Consider the following 21194-nt stretch of genomic DNA (forward strand, 5'->3'; position numbering starts at 1 on the left):
AAAATAATGATCTTACAAACTTTTGAAGATAAGGGGCACATATATAATTCCATATGTCACGAAATGTGATCCATTATGTTTATCATGTCGTTGTTAAGCCTGATGTTAAAAATAAATTTCAAGTAAATTATAATTTAGATAATTAGAAGATTATGAAAAAAAAAATCTACAAATATTTGAAAAAGATTAAAACTTTTAAATAATTTTGTGGACAATTTAATTTTGTTGTAATTGCTTAGAGAATAAATTTATAATCAAATAAACATTCAAAGTTTTATTGATAAAAATAACATAAATTTTACAATATTCACAAAATAAAAAACCGACCCGACCCGAACCGACCCAGCAAATCAGAGGTGAACCGGTTCAAACTGTCGCACGGATTTACTGCCTTGAAACGACGCCGTGAAGCTGTAACAGATCAATGGAGACACTTATTTTGAAACGACGCCGTGGAGCTGTAAATCAATGAAGACAACTCGTAAAAACGGATGTAAAAGGCCACAGTACTCTCTTCCTGCTTGTTATACTTTCATCTCACAAATTGAGCATTTCTGTGATGCCGAGCTGGTTGTGATGGAGATTCCTAATACAAACATTGAAACAGAGTCCAACCCTGTGTCTTCCGAGAAACCCTGTAAGGATTCTATCTCTTTCTCTTCTCTAACTCTCTCTTGTCTCTTCGTATTAATTCTTAATCCACGTATTGTTATTTTGAATGTAAAGATATACTTGTCTGCGCCTTTAATTACGTGGTTAATATCCATATAATGACTTTCTGAGATTTGGGTATGCTCAGCTTCCGTATGAATTTCCACGGGAAGCTTACTTTTTCACGTACCAATATTTGCCCCAGTAGTTCCTTTGGGGTTTTCTTTTTGGGACATTTTGTTTTGTTTTTGTTTATTCTAAATGTTAGTTAATAGTTAATTTCTTGTCTGCTTCTTTTTCTGTTCAATTGCATCATGGTCAGTTCATAACGTAGTTGATAGAGGTGTTTAACCTTTGTATCCTGTAGAGTTTACTTTATGTAAAACGAGAGTTGGGCAATGCGTGGAATGTATGTACTTGAATTCATTTGGAAGCCAACATTCATTTTAAATGTGAGAGGATGCAAAAATTGATCTCAGTCAGTTCCAGGCGGAATTGATGCCGGAGATTTAAAATTCTGTTATTGGTTTAGTCACACTTTGAATTGGTTAGAAGGTGAACTTTTACCATTTTATAAGTAATTTGCATTCTCTCGTGAGTTAAGTTAATTTGTTTCGACAATAGCCTTAAGACTTAAGAAAAGTAAAAAGAAGCTTGAAAGCTTGAGTTAGGAATTACGAAATGATACTTGTCCTGTTTGTCATAATCCTTGTATTGTTTTAAAAGACTTAGCTACGTACTTTGTAATTGATGGCTATGGCTTTTGATAGGGTGGATGATGTGAATGGATTCAATATTTTCATGAATAGATGGTTTCATACTATTGGTTTTTTGTTAGTGAGTCAAGTCAATGGAGAATTTAGGGAACCTTTTTGATAAGTTGACAGATCTGTGAATAACTTTGTGCATGGGTTGGCACTCCCATGGTGCCCATAGAAATATAATTCTTAGATTTTTTATTTCTTTAAAAAAATTTGGTGTTATTGTCTTTGTCTAATTTGTGTGCCTATTATCTGATACTTTTCTCTGTTTTGGCTAAGATCAAGTTTTGCCTACTGTCTGCACTGTCCATGCCGCGTACTGCAAGACATGCTTGTGCTTTTCTGTGATCTTAAATAATAATTTTCTTATATATTGATGCTCTTTTTCATTCTCCTATTTAATTTAAGGACATGAGATATAATATGTAGTTTATTATTTTTCCTTTTATCCCAAGAAACAAACTGAAGCTTGAGCTTTATTTTTTATTTTTTTATTTTTTTTAGTTTGACTTTTAAATGTGTGAGGCAGGATGATTTTGTCATAATCAGATCTTTCTTACTCTGCAGCTGGTTTTGATGAGGATAAACTCAAGAAAGTCAGTGTTGGGGGTTCATTAGATTTTGATGAATGGACATCTCTTATCTCTAATGTAGAGACTTCATTTCCTGTAAGTTGGATATCTATTTTGTGTTTCTGATTTATTTCTACATTTTGTTGTAGAAAAGACAGAAAAGGAAGCCAAGCTACCCTCCAATAACACTAGAGAAAATGCAAAGAGAGAGAAAAGATCCATCAGAACAAGACAGTAATCAAGTCCCTTTGCAAAATAGAGAAAGAAAGTCCCTTAAAAAAATCCATGAACCTAGCCCATAATGATGCAAAGAACATTTCCCTATTTCAAAAATCTTTTGAAAATTCTGCCATTCTGCACCAACTATTATACAAATATTAGAGAGGCATAGAGGTGGTGCTGCTGATGTATGAAGGAGTTTACGAGAAAGTAGAAGATGAAGTGCTACAGGTCTCCTAAATTATCTCCATATTGGAGATTATGATCTTTGTAAAAGATTCAGATGAGTCTAGTATCAATAGCATCTAATTATAACAAGAGGAGACAGACTCTTTAAAGTCTTTATATTTCTTTTTGGGTCTTGAATAAAAGGAAGTATTTTTCGGAAGATAAAAAAATAGAGTACATAAAATGAGTATAAGACTTCAAACAGTACAAAAAAAATAAACAAAGTAAAATCAATACAAGACAATAGCCCAATCTCTCTGGAAATAGCTAAACAGACCTTGAACGAAACTATGGGCCATAACTGGAGGGATACTAGAAACTAAATGGCACAAAGTAATGTTGGGGCCTGGAAATCATCTTTACTGACTCTAATAGTCTTCTGCAGCCATAACACAAAATTCACAAACACACTCACTCGTTCCTTCTCCTTGTTCTTATTGCACAATGAGGAGGAAATAGAGACTTCTAGGAGAGGGTAGCATACCTAACTCGCATAAGAGATGTCATAGAGCCTAGCACAAAGTGTACAAAGCACAGTATAAAACTTGGTGACTGCGGAACTTGAACATATTAAAACAGATAATAACCACATTCTTAGATAACACGTGATTGGGTTTGTGTGTCTAAAATGTATCCTAGTGTTAGGAGACGTTTGGGACCGCTGTAACTTGTGCGGTAAGTTTTAAAAGCATCCATAATCAACATATTCTTGTCCTGAGCAATGGTTAAAATCTGTGGAAACTGGACCTTTGGCCTTCTATCCCCTAACAAAGTGTCATGCCAAAAGAGAATCTTATCTCCTCTACCTACCTTCCTTTAATCACTGGCCACTTCTACCAATATCTACCTCCATCTTTGGTGATAATGATGATAGCCTGAACAATTTAGATAGCAATATGAGAACTAATACCATTAGAAACAAGGCAGCTAGGTAGAGTCTACACCTAATTCTGAATAGTGGACTCAGTTGAGGTTGCCTACCTCCTGTTGTTGCCTTCATTTCAACTGTGTGGCTTGTTGCAAAGGTGATGGTTGATTGGGTAAAAAATTTTAGGATCACTTACCTTCATTGCTTCCTCTTGGAAATTCAACAAGGTCGACTTTTTAGCTAATTCAAGTCAAAAGAGTTTCTTGCAAACACAACCTAAGTGTGTATGATTCACTCTCAGTTGAAACAATTTACCTTTTGGCGTTGGTCTTCTGTCTCTGCGCAACTCGATTTCTTAGTAACCAGTTATTTGGCAGGCACAATCAGTATATGATTCTTAAGTTTAGCATGATAAAAGCATTTCTCTCTTTGTTGTCCATAAATGTGTCAAACTCATTAGTTATTCTTACATGAATGGACCATGGTCTTTGTTCCATACATATATATATATAAATTTTTTTTTTCTTTTTTAGGAGATGTCTTGTCCTCAGTGATGTGTTTTCTCCTTTCTCTTTTTTTTTTTTTTTAATAATACTTCTTTTAAATATTGTTTTCACAAAAAAGTACTCAACATATAAGCCATTTGGTTTTTACTGAATAATCTTGGATAATATTTTGCAATTACTACAGGATGATATTGACAAAATATGTATAGTGTATGACTCCTTCTTGTCTGAATTTCCTCTGTGCTATGGCTACTGGAGGAAGTATGCTGACCACAAGACACGTCTATGCACTGTTGGCAAGGTCGTTGAAGTTTTTGAACGAGCTGTGCAAGCAGCAACATATTCTGTTGGTTTATGGGTTGACTACTGTGTCTTTGGTGTTTCTGTCTTTGAGGATCCTAACGATGTCCGTAGGTAAGCTAAATAAATCTTTCATACTTTGAAACTGTAAATTTGTGGGACAACTGCCTTTTTTTCCTTTGTTTATGGTCTTGGAACCTGGTAACATTTCTTATACCTTAATATTAGTTTCTTCTATGTATGTTTATAGTTTTGAATCAGCTTTAGTAAAGAAATGTCTCCTTTCTGAACTAGGAAGACTGACAAATTTTAGTAGTTATTGAGGGATCAATATTGAATACCAGTTAACTGTTTATATCCTTAAAATTGCAGTTTTTTTTTAAATAAAAAGTGTAAGGTATATATTAATAAAGTACCAAAACGGAGGTACCACCTATGTACAAAATATTTATAATTGTGTTAGTATATTTATGACATTTGCAAAATTCACATCACTAATAATATCATGACCTAATAAGATAGAGTTAAAATAATGCATCCACTATTTTTGAATTTACTGTTATAACTTTCGACACTATCAAAAACTCTACTATTCCTCTCTTTCTAAATAATCCAGAATATAGTTAAAGGTATTAAATTAACAATCCTTCTTTTACATAAACCATTCCACGCCCAAATCTCCTCCCTAACCGACCCAGTAATAACCCAATCAATCCCTAAAAGGCCATAAATCATGCACCACAAGCTGTAAACAGTAGGGCACCACAGAAGAAGATAATTGCACGACTCCTCTGCCTTCAACCAACAGTAACAACCATTCACCACATACTGTCCTCTGCTTCTCAGTTTGTCCAAAGTTAAAAGTTTCTCCCAACACGCCTCCCAGGCAAAAAAAGCAACCCGAGGAGGGGCCTTTGTTTTCCAGATTTGATTAGCCGGAAAAATTCTACTAGCAACACCATTACTGCATAAATGTCTATAAAAGGAGCTGACAGAAAATTTCCATTATTTTCCAGTTTCCACCAAATCTGATCCTCCTCATCAGCGATCTGTTGACCCGCTAGAATCAGCCGTTCTTCAAACTCCCCCAACGCCCAATCATTCAGGTTCGGTTCATGTTAATCGACAAGTCTACATTCCCATTTGAAACAAAATAGGCCTCCTCTACAACCATATTCTTAGATTGGGCAATATTGTAAATTCTGGGGAATCTACTCTTGAGGCATCCCTCACCAACCCAGTTAAAATTGCAGTTAGGATTCCCTTCATTTGTATGTAGCTCTTTTTAAAAGAAGGTGAACATCTGTTCTGAGCAGATTATGGTAAAATGTAGACAATGACAAGGAATGATAACCAAGCATATCATATTCTATATATTTCTTGTGGTTGTTTCATGGATTTGATTTTCCTTGTAGGTCTAATGCCACCCTATATTCTCTTTTCAATATAATAAAATAACAGAGTTCATTCTTGCTCTCTCTCTCTTTCTATTTTCCTTGTAGGTCTAGTGCCACCTTATATTATCATTTCAATATAATACAACAGAGTTCATTCTATCTCTTTCTCTCTCTCGTCTGAATGTGTTTTTATGTGTTTGTACATATAGGATTCAAACTTTCTCTCTGTTCAGAGTACAGTTTGGTGGTTGGTTTAATATTTGGATAGCTATGAAGTACACTTGGTATACTTCTCTACACACCTTCTCTATGGTGGAGATGTTGAAAATTGGTTTCATGGAATCCAACAATCTCTCTTTTTTTTTTTTGAAATAAAAGTATAAAAATGTATTATTCACAATGGTACCAAAGGGTATAACCCGTATACATATTATTAACAGGTCAATAAGGTAATCAATGACATCCCGAAAATCATCAATCCTATCAATATCATGACCCACAAGTATAGAACCAAAAATGTGGAGCCATCTATCTCTAATATTATCCATCTCTTTCTCAATACCCTCAAAAGCTCTAGCATTTCTCTCTTTCCGCACAACCCAAAAAATAGAGAGAGAAATTAGTAATAAAAAGTGTTTCTTTTCACACAAGCCCGCCCAAACACACAACTCATCTCTAATCGATCAGCCATTACCCAATTAATTCCCAAAAGACTTTACACCATGGTCCAAATATAAAAATCATAGGGCACCAAAGAAGGATGTGATGGCAAGATTCCTCCTGCATTTGACATAAAAAACATCAATTAACCACCTGTTCAGCTTATCAATTGTCAAAATGCAATTCTTACTTGTTTCCCAAGCAAAGAAAACAACTCTAGGAGGGGCATTCGTCTTTCGCATCTGTTTTGCCAGAAAAGGAACATCCTCATTGCCATGTCCACAAGTTAAGTGCTTGTAGAAATTCTTATCCAAAAAAATTCCATATTTACTCAGTTTCCACATCAGCTAATCATTACAATTCTCAAGTGGGATTTTTGATAGCATAAGCAACAGTTTTTCATATTCCTCGACCTCCCAGTCGTTCAAGTTTATGATTACATTCACGGACCATTCCCTCCTACCACTCACCTCCTCATAAGTCTTCTCCACCACCATATTTCTAGAAGTAGCAATGACTAAAATATTCGGGAAATGATCCTTTAACCTACCCACACCAACCCACTCATTCAACCAAAACCAATTCTATCACCCTTTCCCACCTTTCATTGTGTACAATCAAAAATTGTTGGCTTCCCATGCTGATTGTTTTCCATAAGCTCATGCCATGCAGTCTGTACACATTTCTGAGTTCCCCCTGCCCATCCATTTTACCCCACTGAGCCTCCATAACCCTTCTCCATAGTCTCCATTCTTCTCTAGTAAATCTCCACAACCATTTTTCTTGAAGAGCAGTGTTCATCTCAACAATTGATCTCACCCACCTTTATACAATGGTTTCTTCACATTGTCCCATTTCACAAGGTGAAATTTTCTATTGCCTTCATCATCACCTCAGAGGAATCTACATTGAATATTTTCTAATTTCCTAGCAATCTTAATTGGCATTGTCAAGACAGAAAAATAGTTCATCTTCCATCCAAGTAGTCTTCTATCAAACAACTCAATCACAGGATCCCAAGTCTTCATGTTTTTGTTTCTAAGTTCGAGAGGGATCCCAAGGTATTTAATAGGGAATTGTACTACTCTGTGCATCCCAACACCCCCGCAAGTTCCTCCTTATTCCTCCTATTACCAATCCTCATCAACTCCAATTTATTGAGATTATCTTCAGCCCCCGGCACCACTTGTAATCATAAAAGCACATATTGGAGATAAAGCATATGTTTACCTCAGGTTTACAAAAATTGAGTGAATCATCAGCAGAAAACAGATGAGAAACCTCCACTCTCCCATTACCTCTACCAACCTCAAACCCCTTGATCAAATTCACCTCCCTTGCTCTTTCCAATAATCGGCTAAATATTTCCATAACAATAATGAATAAGAGTGGAGAAAGAATCTCCCTGCCCTAGCCATCTGGTCGCCGTGAAAAAAGAGGAAAAGCCACCATTCACCATCACGACAAATGAAGTAGTAGAAATGCATCTTATCGCCCATCTTCTCCACTTAACCCCAAAACCGAGCCTCCTCATCATATACTCCATGGAATCCAGCAATCTCATTTTTTGTTTACAGATTTAAGCATGCACGATCTTTGGTTGTAAACTAATCCTTGGACAATATTTGGGTAATAACCGATTGCATTTATTTATGATATTTGTGGATCGAGCTAAGGTTTATATGATCCTAGCCTAAGAGAACATTTTGTGGCAAGCTTGGTGATTACATGGAATATAGTATTTCTTGGTTGTGGTTTTAAGGGTGAGATCTACTATTTGATCTTTACTTTTTGATAATAGCAAGATTTCTTCGTACTTTCAGATTTAAATTTCAACTATGTTATGAGTTTTCCATTCTTTTCCAAATGCTAATGTGTTTTATAAGAAATAGTGGTTTCCCTTGTGATGTGTAATTCAGGGAGATACCTCATTAAGATAATTTTTCCGTCTTTATAACAGTGCATACTTGTGGTTCAGTATCTGTTTGTTGATTCAATAGCTTGAGTGATATATACTTTCTTCCAGCATCTTTGCTATATTGTATTTTCTAATTTTTGGATATTCTTATATCATAAAGAACATTGAGAACCAAGTTAAGGAACTAACAGTTTCCAGTGAAAATGATGTGACAGACTATTCAAAAGAGGCATTTCCTTTGTTGGGAAGGATTATTTATGCCATAAATTATGGGATAAGTATATTGAATTTGAGTTCTCGCAGCAGCATTGGGACTTACTAGCTCTTGTTTATGTCCAAGCTCTCAGATTTCCTACCAAAAAGTTGCATCTATATTATGACAGGTATGAATAAAGATCTCTTTTTGGTTGTTCATTAGGATTACACTGTGTCCTGAGAGTTATGCATGAGAGCCTCATTTCAGATCAAGTAATAGAAGGTTCTTAATTCTTAATAAACTGGGTGCTATCTTTTATTAAGTTTGTGATTCATATTTAGAGAGTATAATATTCATAATAAGCTGCAAGGAAGCATTTGATTAGAGAGTTTGTATCATGGAAATATTCTTGTTATTTTAGAATTTCTTCTTAAATCCTTTTAAACACAAAATACTATTTTTGAGATTAAATTCTCCAATGTGAAAGATTATAAGTGACTTTCGTGGAGTTAGACAACTTTCCAAATACTTAGAATTATGTGCTTTCTATATCTCTTGCTTTTACTTTAATATGTGGTATAGCGAGAGCAATTCCCTATGATTTGATGATATTAAGTCATTCAAAGATAGGCACTAATCTTGAATTTCTAGCATGATAAATGTTTGGATTGTTTGACAAGAAAAAAAAAATCAACGGAAGCTTGATTATGTCTGGCCCTCAATTTCTAAAATGATATTCATCCATAAACTAGAAGAATTTTTTAGGTCATCTTTTCAAGTTCAAAAGATACTCTAAAACCTAGAAGAAAAGGCTAATGATTTTTTTTAAGGTTATTACATCTGTATGGACAAGCTATAGTATATGGGAGTGCTAGCAATGACTTTCTTGATGAGTGATTAATGGCCTTTTTGATTAATGTTTGTTTTAATACATCTTTTCTTGTCATTTTGGGAGGTATAAGTCTAATAATGGTTGAAGCGAAGTCCTTCATAGTCTTTTTTTTTTAAAATAAAAGAGAAAAAATATTATCATACATAAAGTTACCAAGGGGGTACTACCTGAAAGCACAAAATTATAAGTCGATCAGATGGTTCATGACTGTCCTAACAAATCCTTCATAGTCATTGTGAGGAGGGAAAATATTTCTCTAATGTCTGCATAGTTGAGATTACTAGAGTATCAAGGTACTAGATTATGATGGTAGAGAAGGAGTTGGATGTTTGATAAGAAAGGATATACAAGTAGTAGGTTAGTCTGGATGTTTTATAAGAAAGGATATACAATTGTTGAATCACCAAAAAGGACTCTTCGGGAGAGGAGCATAAGAATTCAAAAGGAATGTTCTTGAAGGTTTCGTAATACTAAGGTGAGGGAGGAATGAGGTAATTATAATACCACAAGGTAACAAGTGTGGAATGATGGTTGATGCTAGCTGCACCCGCAGAATAAATGTGACAAAACAGAGAAAAGTAAGGTAGAAGGTCAGGAGCAATGACATGGGTGATGATGACGAAGGAGTAGGGGCTAGTGGGGAGTTGGCAATGGAAATTGGTTTTCCTTAATTTTTGAAAATGCTAGATTCTCGCCTAATATTAGACCATCGAAGAACGTGGGAGATGTGGAAGTCAAGGACGATGACTGGGTAACTAATTTTCATCAGGCATTAAACCTAGTTTTCTTGCTATAGCGGTTACATCGAAGGGAGGGAGAGGATAAGTTGAGCTTTTTTTTTTGGAAAGAAAAAAAGACTTCATTCCGGAGGTACCAAAGAGGTACTGTCCAAGATACAACAATTACAGCTCAATCAAATGATCTAAAACCATTCCCAAATCTTCTAGGTTCTATATATCATGTCCCAAAGAGCCAAAAAGATGAAACCATCTATCCCTGATGCTATTAAAATCATTTTCTATCCCCTCAAAAGTTCTTGAATTTCTCTTTTTCTACACAACCCACATTAGAGATAATGGAATCAGCATTAAATATTTTTTTTTCTTACACAATTTGTCCCATGCCCACTTACCTCTTATCTATGCCATAACTACGAACAAAGCTGCTATTGTAAGGGAAGCTGCAGGTTTTGATGGCAGCATTTCATGGAATGTCCCAGTTGCAAGGAATCTTAATGATTGGGAACTAGAACAATATGAATCTTTACTCTCTACTTTGGCCAGTATCAATCTCAATAACAGAGACGAAAAATTATTGTGGAATCTCACGAAAAAGGGCCTCGTCTCAGTCAATTCACTGTTCTGTTTTTTAGATGGTCACCACCATCATAGTCCAAGAACTTTTCCTTCCAAAATCATCTGGAAATTTGGTGCTACCCCAAGGATTTCTTTTTCCGCATGAGAGGCAGCAAAGGAGAAGATTATCACCTTGGACAACTTGATGAAAAGAGGTCACATAACTGCCAACAGATGTTTCCTCTGTAAAAATGCCTTGGAATCCTGCAACCACCTTCTTTTGAGTTACCCAACTACGCATAAACTTTGGAGTATGATTTTTGGACTGCTGGGAACTTCATGGGTTATGGCTGGTAACGTTTGTGCTGAGTTAATGGCCTGGGAGGGTCTTGGCAGCAACAATAAATCTATTAGATTCATTCCCCTCACCATATTTTGGGTCATTTGGAAAGAAAGAAACAAAAGAGTTTTTGATGGAATTGAGTCCGATTTCAACAAAATCAAGGATAACTGGTTTCACTATCTTGGTTCTAACTTATTACGGCATAACCTTAATTGTTTTGAAGATTTTGGTGATATTGTATATATACTAATTGAGATGTAAATTTTATACATGGGCAGTGCTCTCTTAGCACCTTACATCAATACAACTTCATACTTTTCTTTTTTAAAAAAAAAATCTAGCCCATGCCCACAATTCATCCTTAACCAACCCCGTTATAACCCATTTGATTCTCAACATTCCATAAATAGAAGTCCATAGATCATAAACCAGCGGACACCACAATAATAGATGGTTACAAGATTCAGCATAACATTTGCACATATAACATCCATTCACAATGCATCTCCCTCTCCTCAAGGGCATATCTATAGTTAAAACACTTCCTCTGCATGTTTCCCATACAAAAAAAAGGCATTCTTGGAGGTGCTTTAGTCTTCCCTACTTGCTTAAATGGAAAAACAGATTCAGCTTTCACCTTTCCACCCCCAAGGTGACAATATAGGGATTTCACAGAAAATATCCCATTTTTCTCCAACGTCCACTGTTTATAATCTTCCCAGCCACCCACTTTTAATTCAGATAATAAAAGATATAATTGCTGAAAATCATCAATCTCCCAATCATTCAAATTTCCCTTCACCTGCACATCCCACCATCTATGGTCTCCACTTTCCACATACGCCTCCCTTACCGTCATATTTCTGTTCTGAGGATAAGTTGAGCTTTTAAGCGGTAAGGTTGTATATTTGCCGTAATCCTTAGTGAGACAACAGTACTAATCTAGTTCTTGCCACTAATTTTTCAATAGATTAGCATACTCTTTCACTAATCTACTTGCTTTATTGACTAAGTTTTGATTGCCAGCTCATATATCTAAGCTGCATACTTTTACTATGGAATAGGTTTCTCTGATTGCTTCCCAAATCTCCTTAGGAGTGGTAGGAAACATACAAGTGTTACAAATCTTTGATGACATTATCTTCATTCATCTTCCTTATTCCAAGTGTCAAATTGTGAATCTCTTGGGTTGGGTCTGGTGCCTAGAATATGGATGAGTTTCACTTTTCCTTTGAGGGTTTTCCAAGTCAGTTGTAAGCAATTTATGTAATTCTTTCCATTCAGGCAGTAGGCAGCCTAAGATGATTGAAATTCTTTATTGTATTGTTTTGAATTTGCCATGTTGGGGTTTGTGTCGGTGAGTGGAGATGTAACCTCCAACATAATCTAAAGTTTTTTGGGCAATTAAGACCTATTTGATAAGAGAAAACAAAACTCATCCGACTGGATATATTCAAGCAAGGTAGGCGCGTTGCTGGAGCAGGCAGGACACTGCTGTTGGTTCCTGGTAAGAGCAGCCTTGCCCAGAACAGCTGAGCAAGAGAGGCTTTGCCTGTCTGGTTTGCGGCTAGGCAGAGAGCTACATCCTGAATAGCTGACTGGAAAGGACTGCATGCGGCTGAACTTGTGGCGTGACTTCTGGGTGCAGCTGAGCAGAAGGTGGGATAGCTGTTGGATCTGGTTGTGCAGCTGTAGGCGCAACTGGAGGTGTGGCTCCCTGGAATGAAGCTTGGTCACGGTGGGTGGTTGCTGTGGTGGTGGTGACCAGCTATGAAAGGCTAGGCTGGCCATATTACTAATATACTTTTTACTCTAATTGCACTTAAATATACACTTCCCAAAAAATCCCAATGTCTCTTGGTACATGGCCTTAAAGAGCTTATTTGATGCAAAACCCATGTATGATTTTTATAGAATCAATATATTTGGGAGTTTAACTAAGAAACTGAACTAGGATGTTTAAATTTAAATGAAGTAGCAATTCCTATTTGAAACTTAACTGTAAAAAAAAGGTCAAAGAAGTTTTGAAGCCCATCTTTAAACTAAGGTATGGACATAATAAATATGACAAAATAATATTCTGAAAACCTATATAGCATGTATGTTATTCTGATATCTTCTCAATATATATATATATATATATTGAGAAGATATCACAATATCTATATATATATATATTGAGAAGATATCACAATAACATATATGCTATATAGTTTTTCAGAATATTATTTATATATATATATATATATATATATATGCACGTGTATGTCATTGTGATAGCAAAATTGGTTAGTTATGTACTTTATTAAAAACTATAATGTCGAATGCATTATAAAATCCTCTTAGGCCTCCATTTTGGGGACTCAGTAATTGAGGGTTTAAATTGTTAGTGGGCATTACTGAATCTTTATTTTACTCTTATTAATTATGATATTATTGAATGTTACCTTACTTTTTCTTTACTCACTTAAGATAAATTTGAAAAGATACTGGTAAGGTTCTTCGTTGTTACTTAGATTTTGTCGATTTAGATTTGATATTCTGTCATATACTTCTATTGTTTGGTAACTACCATTGATTAAGACTTATTTTGTAGGTTCCTTATTGCTGTAGGATCATTCTCTCATTTTGTTAAGATTACTTTCTAGTATTCTAAGAGAGCTTATAATATTTTGAGGTTGATTTGCTTCAGATTTCAAGAGGAAACAATACAAATATAATAGAAACTTAAAATTGAAGTAACATTTTTCTTCTAACTCAGTTATATCTCCAATTCAAGATGTGTAGTTTTTGGGCTTCCTTCTTTAATAGGTCAAAAACAAAGCCATCGTTTTAGAATTGAATATATGAGTAGAGTTAATTAGTTATGCATCACATATATATATTATGACAACTCCATTTTATCAAATAATTAAGATCTATGAATCAATTGATAATAGAATAGGCTTGAAATAAACACAAATAGGATTCTATACATAAAAAGGAGAGGCATAAGATGGTATGTTTAGATTTGACGATAATACCACAGAGAATTCTCCCTTGGTGTCTTCTTTTTGCCATACTGAATGAATTGAGCCTTCCCTTGATTATTTTCTGCTGCTGCCAATTTCCTCTCTCTCAAGTATCTATTTTCATTATGTTAATTATTCTTTTAACATGGCACATTATTTAGTCATCCCTACATATTTCTTAACCAAAATATATCAAGTGCTTATTTGTATATAATCAACATTTTGGTCCAAACATAGTTGTTTCTTTTTTAGAATAAGGAGCTAAGAGTAGTTGATTATGAACATTATGGACGCCTTTCCTTGAAATAGATTAAGGATGTAATCTTATTCTGCTTGTGTTACATAGTCTAATTCATATTTGGTTGATTTGTTAGAATATGAGTGAAATATGTTCCAAATGACCAAAATATCGTTATATGTTGTAGTAGTTAGAAACTTTATATTACAATTAAATTTAGTTACTTCATAATTTAATAAAACTAAGAAGTATATTCCAATTGAAAATGAAAGAGTCTATTAAGAATGCCTTAATCAGTAAAAGAATTAACAACCAATATGGATTCTTAATTAGTAATCCAAGCAATGTCTGTAAACTTCATCAGGTGGCAATCAGCATGAGGAAAATATTAAAAAAAGGAAACTAGGTCATTGCAGCCATAGAAGGAAAACCAGTGCTCTAATGTGTGCTTGGTCTATGATTTCCTGTCAGGTTCACCAGAACCATAGTCACCACCTCTGGCTTCATCTTTGTCCCTGGGTTTCTCTTTTCACCTTTGCCACTGTTTCAACAGTGAAACATGGATTTAAGATTTCATTTATGGGTTTAGGATTTTTAGACTGGACAAACTGTGATTCTCCAGCCAGGTGGCAATTTCTAGGAATCCTGGCAATTTCTGGTAAAGGTACAAGAAGTCATGGTGGCTCGATGGATCCGGCTGTAGTCTGGTGGTTGTTTGATGCTGGTCTGGCATGAATGGGATCTAAATAAATATGTTGGTACAATGATGTTTAAGGGTAAAACATAACCTTTTATTTTAGCAATGAGGTTCAAGTTTTTACCATAGTATTTTTTATTGTCCTGAATTCCATTTCCTAAGCTTTCTCCCTCGAATGGTTATTCCTTTATCTAAGAATAGCCATCAGAATAATAATGTTTGATAGCTTACCAGTAAATTAGTGTCAAATATGCTATTATTCTAGTTATGCACTTGGTGCAATATTTTACTCCTTTTTCTCAATGTCTTTTGTTGTTTGGCCCTTGGATATCAACTTAACTATATATACACACACATGCATTCTTGTTTTAATGGTTCTTCCAGTTTTAAGAAGTTGGGTACCATATGGAAAGTGGAGATAGAATCTCAGAGAGAGGGGGCAATGGAATTACAAGCAGAATCAGAGGAAGTAATTGAAGTTTCTGCACATTATAAAGACAATGAAATTTATGATATTATCAAACTCCTGCTGGATCCATCCACCGGCTTCGTGGGATCTAAAGCACTGAAGAAATATTTGTCCATTGGAGAACAATTCTATCGCGAAGCATGTCAGTTGGATGAAAAAATATGTTGCTTTGAGAATTGCATTTGGAGGTCTTATTTTCATGTAAAGCCACTTGATAAAAGTCAATTGGAAAATTGGCATGAATATTTGAACTTTGTTGAAGTGCAAGGGGATTTTGACTGGGTATGTATAACAGTGTTCTAGTGTAAAAGTGCATTTGTCTAGATGCTGTTTCCTCTGAAACTTTCTTCTTTCGTGTCACTAAACTAGGCTGTTAAACTTTATGAGAGATGCTTAATTCCATGTGCCAATTATCCTGAGTTCTGGATGCGATATGTGGATTTCATGGAAAATAATGGTGGAAGAGAGATAGCAAACTTTGCATTGGCACGGGCAACACAGATTTTTTTGAAGGTGTGTCATTATAGCTGCAATGGATACTTGTGATTCTATGTAAATTAAGCAGTTGATTTAATTTTGTACATAATGAGTGAATCTATCCTAATTTATTAGGCTGGAGAATCTTTTTTATTGAAAAAAAATGTCCAAACAATTTTTAATTTGTATACAGAGCATATTTAACTGAGAAAATCCTATGTATATTGATAACAAGATTGTTGGATAACTTGCTTGGATTAACCTAAGAAGAGTTAATTTTTATTTCTTTCAAGTTTTTCCACTGCAAAGCTATTGTTAGAATGCTCATTTTTGTAATTTATTTGAGAACTTGAGAAGTTAAACTTCTGGTAGGAGTGAGCATCTGTAATGGTTAGTTTTTAATTTTTATTTTTATTTTTTTTATAGTTAGGAGAGAAACGTAATTACACCAAGGGTATTAGCCCTATGATTGTTTACTATTTCCCCAAGAAGGAAGGTAAGGTTCAACTACTGCAAGATGCAGGAAAATTACTAATATAAAAAGTAGAGAATATTATGAGCAATCATGTAATAAGCATATAATCTTAGCTGTTATTTGGAGGCAATCTCCTATTTGAGATCAAATTGAGTTGGTTGGGTTTCATATTTTTGGAGTGACCTATTATCTCTATTTGGGAGTTCCTTGTGGGGGTAACTTTTGGTTGGCTTCTTTTCAGAATCTCGTCTTTCATAGGGTGTATAGGGGTTTCGAATGTTGGAAGTGGGCTCTACTTTCTTTTGGTGGATGTAACTTTTATTCAGCCGTTTCTAGTATTAATGATGTAGGGCAAATAATGGTAGAACCACAATTATCCTTCAATGTAAAAAAAAAACAAAGTGAAAATATGGAAAAGACAATAGAAAGCTAGGTAGATAGAGAGAAATAGGGAAGAAAGGTGAAGGTTTTAGAAGGAGAATAGAAGAAGATTAGTCAGACATGAAAAACAAGAGAGACAGAAGGAGATCTCGAATCCCAAGGATCAAATCAATAACTCATTATTTATATAGTAATGAATAGTCTACTAAATAACTAAGCTAGGACACTTCGCTTATAGGTGCCAAGATACAATCAAAATAAAAATTCTTAGTTCTATAGAATAGGAAAACAAGTCAATAAATTGAAATAAAATATATCAGAAAATAATTAAATAAGATCCTAATTAAATAGGCCAAGTAAGATACTTATTCCTTATAGATAATAATTCCCAAATACCTAAATATCTATACGATATATAAACACTACAATTACATAAACAAATCTTATCATAGAAATATGCCCATTTTAAGATTTTCCTGTTATGGATCATTCTATCCGATTTAGTGAAAATCAACCTCGAATTTTGATATATCAAAATAGAAAGAACACTAAAGTTGGAGCTTCTCATAATAGCACTTGAAGCTTGCGAAACCGGAAATTGTTATGAGGTGACATGAATGCTTATGAAATGAAGAATTCTAAAGATGTAAAACACCAGTTAGGAAAGACAAAATTCATAAAGAAAGAATAGTCAAAATTTTCTCATTGTTGTTAGGAGCCAAAAGAATTTGTGGAGTAGCATCTTCAGGTGGAGGCTTGTTCTTTATGGAGTCTAACTCAACTGAAATATTTTTGTTTACTACATGAGCAATGTCATTGTTTGTTACTAAATCAGGAAATTCATCATTAGAAGACTCAACTTAGTTAATCAGAGTAACATCTTCCACAATATCTTCTACTATCTCAATTCCCTCATGGAGTTTAAAATCCTCCACATTTTTTTGTGCTTGTGCATAAATAGTTTTGTTATAATTACCGCATATGGAATGTCTAGTCTTGTGTGAGATAGATAAATAAAGTCTTTCAACTAACTTTTGGTACATCTCCTTATTGATGGCTGTGTCTTCCTCTGTTAGTTACAGCTTACAGTTGCGTCAATAGGTATACTAGCAGGTCGAGGTGCATTACTTATTAGCAGGTCACTAATGTACTTTGTTGTGAGGTAGAAATTCCTTGTTTTAAGTGAGCCACTTCATTAATAAGGAAATATTTTAGTTTTTTTTGTTCTTTACTTTCAAATTCCTTTGGCGAACACTGTTTAAGTGCTAATCTCTTTTTCTCATTAGTACCTAATATTATTGATATACACTAAGAGGGCTGTAACTCCCTTTGAATCTGAATGTTTGATGAAGAGAATGTGGTCTCGTTGACTTTGCATGTATCCTATTGCCATTGTCACTTTTACGAGCCTTCCAAACCATGCAAACTTTGTTGGCCTCCATGTTTTTTATGAACCGTGGAGTAATCTTCATATAAATATCCTCCTGTATCTCCACATAGGAAAGCATTATTTACATCCATACTGTTGCAGTTACCAATCTTAGGTGGTTTCTCCTCAAACTTGAGTACTTTATTACCTCTTTTTATTTTGTTCGAAGGAAGAGAAGATACATGCTTTTCTGGGAAGCACCGTTCGCTTTGTTGTGTTCTGTGGTTGGAGAATAATGCTAGTACTTTTAGGAAACAGTTTTCTCTTTTATTGATTCTTTGGATAGGATGACTTTTTTCGCTTCTCTTTGTTTTTGGGTTAAGGCGCATGGAATTTATATGGATGTTTCTTTTTCTCCTTTACATAGAGATTGCTTTGATATTCTCCATTGATGTGTTCTTTTGTTTTCTGTATTTTATGCCTTCTCTTTCCTTTTTTCTTTCTCTTTTCCTTTATTTAAAGCATAGTCCTCAATCTTATACTGGATCTATTTTCTTTGTTCCCGGTCTTTGTCACTGTTTTTGTGTTTTTTTTTCGCTTTGGAATCCTCCGGTCTTGTATCTCATGCTTTCTAATTAATCTTTTTTCTGATGAAAAAAAAAAGAGAAAAGAAATAGGAGAACCACTACAAATCATGAAAGTTAAATTATTATATTGACCAAAAAGTTTAGCTGTGTTTTAAACATCATAGGAAAGAGCTGACACTTCATGTTTATTAAACTACTGTCTAGACTTAATGATGTACAAGTAAATTCCAGCTGGCTTCCCTAGAACTTAATGCTGCATGTTTATTAAACTACTGCCTGGGCTCGTGTTAATGCGAACGTGTCCGAAATACCTGACCAATTTTGAACAATGTGAACTTATGTCTTTGATTTTAGTTTCACTAATATGATTTTATGATAGTCCTCTCTAGGAAAAATAGTTCAAAAGAAATGATGGAAAATGAAATCACGCATTTTGCTTTTTCTAAATGATGCTTTTGTTCTATCATTTTATGTAAGCCACCATGTTTATGGCCCCTCTTTTGTATGTTTGTTGCAGCGAGTGCCAGTAATCCATCTGTTCGATGCTAGGTTCAAGGAACAAATTGGAGAATTATCAGCTGCACATGCTGCTTTTCTACAGTGTGAAATGGAATCAGATTCGGGATTTGTTGAATATGTTAGAATGAAAGCTAACATGGAAAAACGATTAGTAAGTAATCCATCTTCTAATCTTCTAAAACTGTATGTATTTTCTCAGTTTTGGCATGTGTATATTTCCTTGCTTTTGAGCTTTAAACTATCTATGCCATTGCTTTTCAAACTCTGTCAGGGGAATTTTGTAGCAGCTTCTAATACATACAAAGAAGCTCTTGAACTTGCTTCAGCGAAGAAAAACTTAAAGATTCTTCCAGCATTGTACATTTATTTTTCTCGACTTATATATGTGGTAAGCAATTGTTTACCATCTAATTATTCTTACCTGTCAAATTTTAGTTATTTCATCTCTAGTTATGGATCGTATATCTTCAAGTTTATTATTTCTCTAATAATCAACAATTGTTTGCATTTATTTTTATTAAAAGAAATAATAAATTAGGTTGAAGAATATAAGAGTAAATTACACCGTGTGTAAATAATTATAATTAATTATCTATTTTTTTCCCGTCCTAAAAAGCTTATATATATAGAGATGTAATATTCAATAAAATATACATCAAACTATTCTTAACATGCTATCAGAGTAATAGGTTTAAAAAATCCTAACCTCAATTGCAGACCCTATTTGGCCTTCATTGCCGAAATAGAAAATAGAAAAACCATGAAAGGGTTAGGTCAGGCTTCATAGCCAGTCACTAGACACTAGCTGCCAACTATCGTCACCAGCCACTAGGAACTGCTAAATCGGCCTTCATCACCGGCATTAGAACCCTTCAACCATGCATCCAGTCACACAATTGAAGACCATCCTTTAGTTGCAACTTTTTCCCACTATGTTCTAGTGATATTTTTCTCTGTAGTCACGAATATCCCTCTGCCGCAGCTTCTCTGTCGCAAACATATCTGTCGTGACTGCGCCACTAGATGCAGCCTTGACGAGAAATGATCTTCTCTATTGCAATGTCATAGCTCAGGCACGTTGCTTCTCTATTCCGTCTTGATACTCATATGCAATCACTATCCCGATGCGACCACGTATGTCAAGCAGCGCTCGATCCTCCACACCAACCCTTGCTCGAAAAACTGGCTCACCCTTGACTGTTGCTTCCTGTAGTTGCACAGCCCTAGAAGTGCTTATGCCCTTGCCATGCATCTAATCAAACGTGCAACCCTAACCATTTTCACGCTATTGGACCTCTGTGCACAACCTCTTTCGTGCTCCATAAACTGTGCAGACCGCATCAATTGCATTTGTCCTCAAATTGCGGATTCCCTCCTCACACAGCCATTTATGTTCTTGGTAAAATTTCTCTTATAATTGTTTTTTCACACAACCTTAATTACGATGCAACTCTTGAAGTCTGCCAAATGTAACATCCCAAATTACTGAAACATATTCCTAGATGGAAAATCCCATCAGGAAACTTCAGCAAAGTCAGAAAATTTATCACTTTACAAGTAAAGATTATTTAAGTTGATCCCAATTAATCCAGACACCCTCAAGGTTAAAGGCAAGTTCAACCATCTTCTTGGTTTTGGACCAAAATTTGGAGACCCCACATTTGGTGCTTGAAACGAAAAAGATTTTATGATTACGGCATGACTATTGAACTCCATGACTTTAAAAATAAGCAAGACTGTGATATTCCTATTCACAACAAAAACAGTATGGAATGCAATTGGCGAAACTAGCTTTAAAGTTAAGGGCGCCCACAAATTTATAACTTGACGCTCAAGATATGGTCCACAAAACAATATAACAAGTTAGTAAATAAATATTTTAACTTATTAAATAAGTGGTGGTCGGAACTTAGATCAATATCATAACCTTACCATGGACTGTTGTAGAGATGTGGTCCATCTCAAAAAGTTTGTAGAAATGTACCTTGTTTATCAATTTCTAGAAAGACTAAATCCTAAATGAGATCAGGTACGAGAATATTTTGGGAAAAAAGAAAATGTCATCACTCGATAAAGTAATTTTTATTGTAACAGCAGAAGAGGGGTTATGTTAAATTATCGCTCCACAAATAGTTTAGCCATAATCTCACAAGGTTCAAAATCTC

General features: G+C 34.8%; 1 protein-coding gene across 3 annotated transcripts in view; it reads left to right on the forward strand.

Moving 5' to 3' along the window:
* The first annotated feature begins 453 nt into the window (after positions 1–453).
* PRP39-2 (Tetratricopeptide repeat (TPR)-like superfamily protein) overlaps positions 454–21194 on the forward strand; it is a 32301-nt gene continuing 11560 nt past the window's right edge. Inside the window, exons 1-8 of one of the 3 annotated variants that reach the window (XM_088211869.1) lie at positions 454–637; positions 1980–2080; positions 3990–4219; positions 8296–8463; positions 15137–15503; positions 15591–15734; positions 19028–19180; positions 19301–19417. In XM_088211869.1, the coding sequence (XP_088067995.1) occupies positions 469–637; positions 1980–2080; positions 3990–4219; positions 8296–8463; positions 15137–15503; positions 15591–15734; positions 19028–19180; positions 19301–19417 (1449 nt within the window). In that variant the 5' untranslated portion in view covers positions 454–468. Of the gene's footprint in view, positions 638–1979; positions 2081–2133; positions 2435–3989; positions 4220–8295; positions 8464–15136; positions 15504–15590; positions 15735–19027; positions 19181–19300; positions 19418–21194 lie in introns of all 3 variants that reach the window. The other 2 variants (XM_088211870.1, XM_088211871.1) reach the window with 2 other exon arrangements.

This window comes from Carica papaya, chromosome 9 (genome assembly GCF_054855325.1).
Source record: "Carica papaya isolate Zhongbai chromosome 9, ASM5485532v1, whole genome shotgun sequence".
Lineage (NCBI taxonomy): Eukaryota > Viridiplantae > Streptophyta > Magnoliopsida > Brassicales > Caricaceae > Carica > Carica papaya.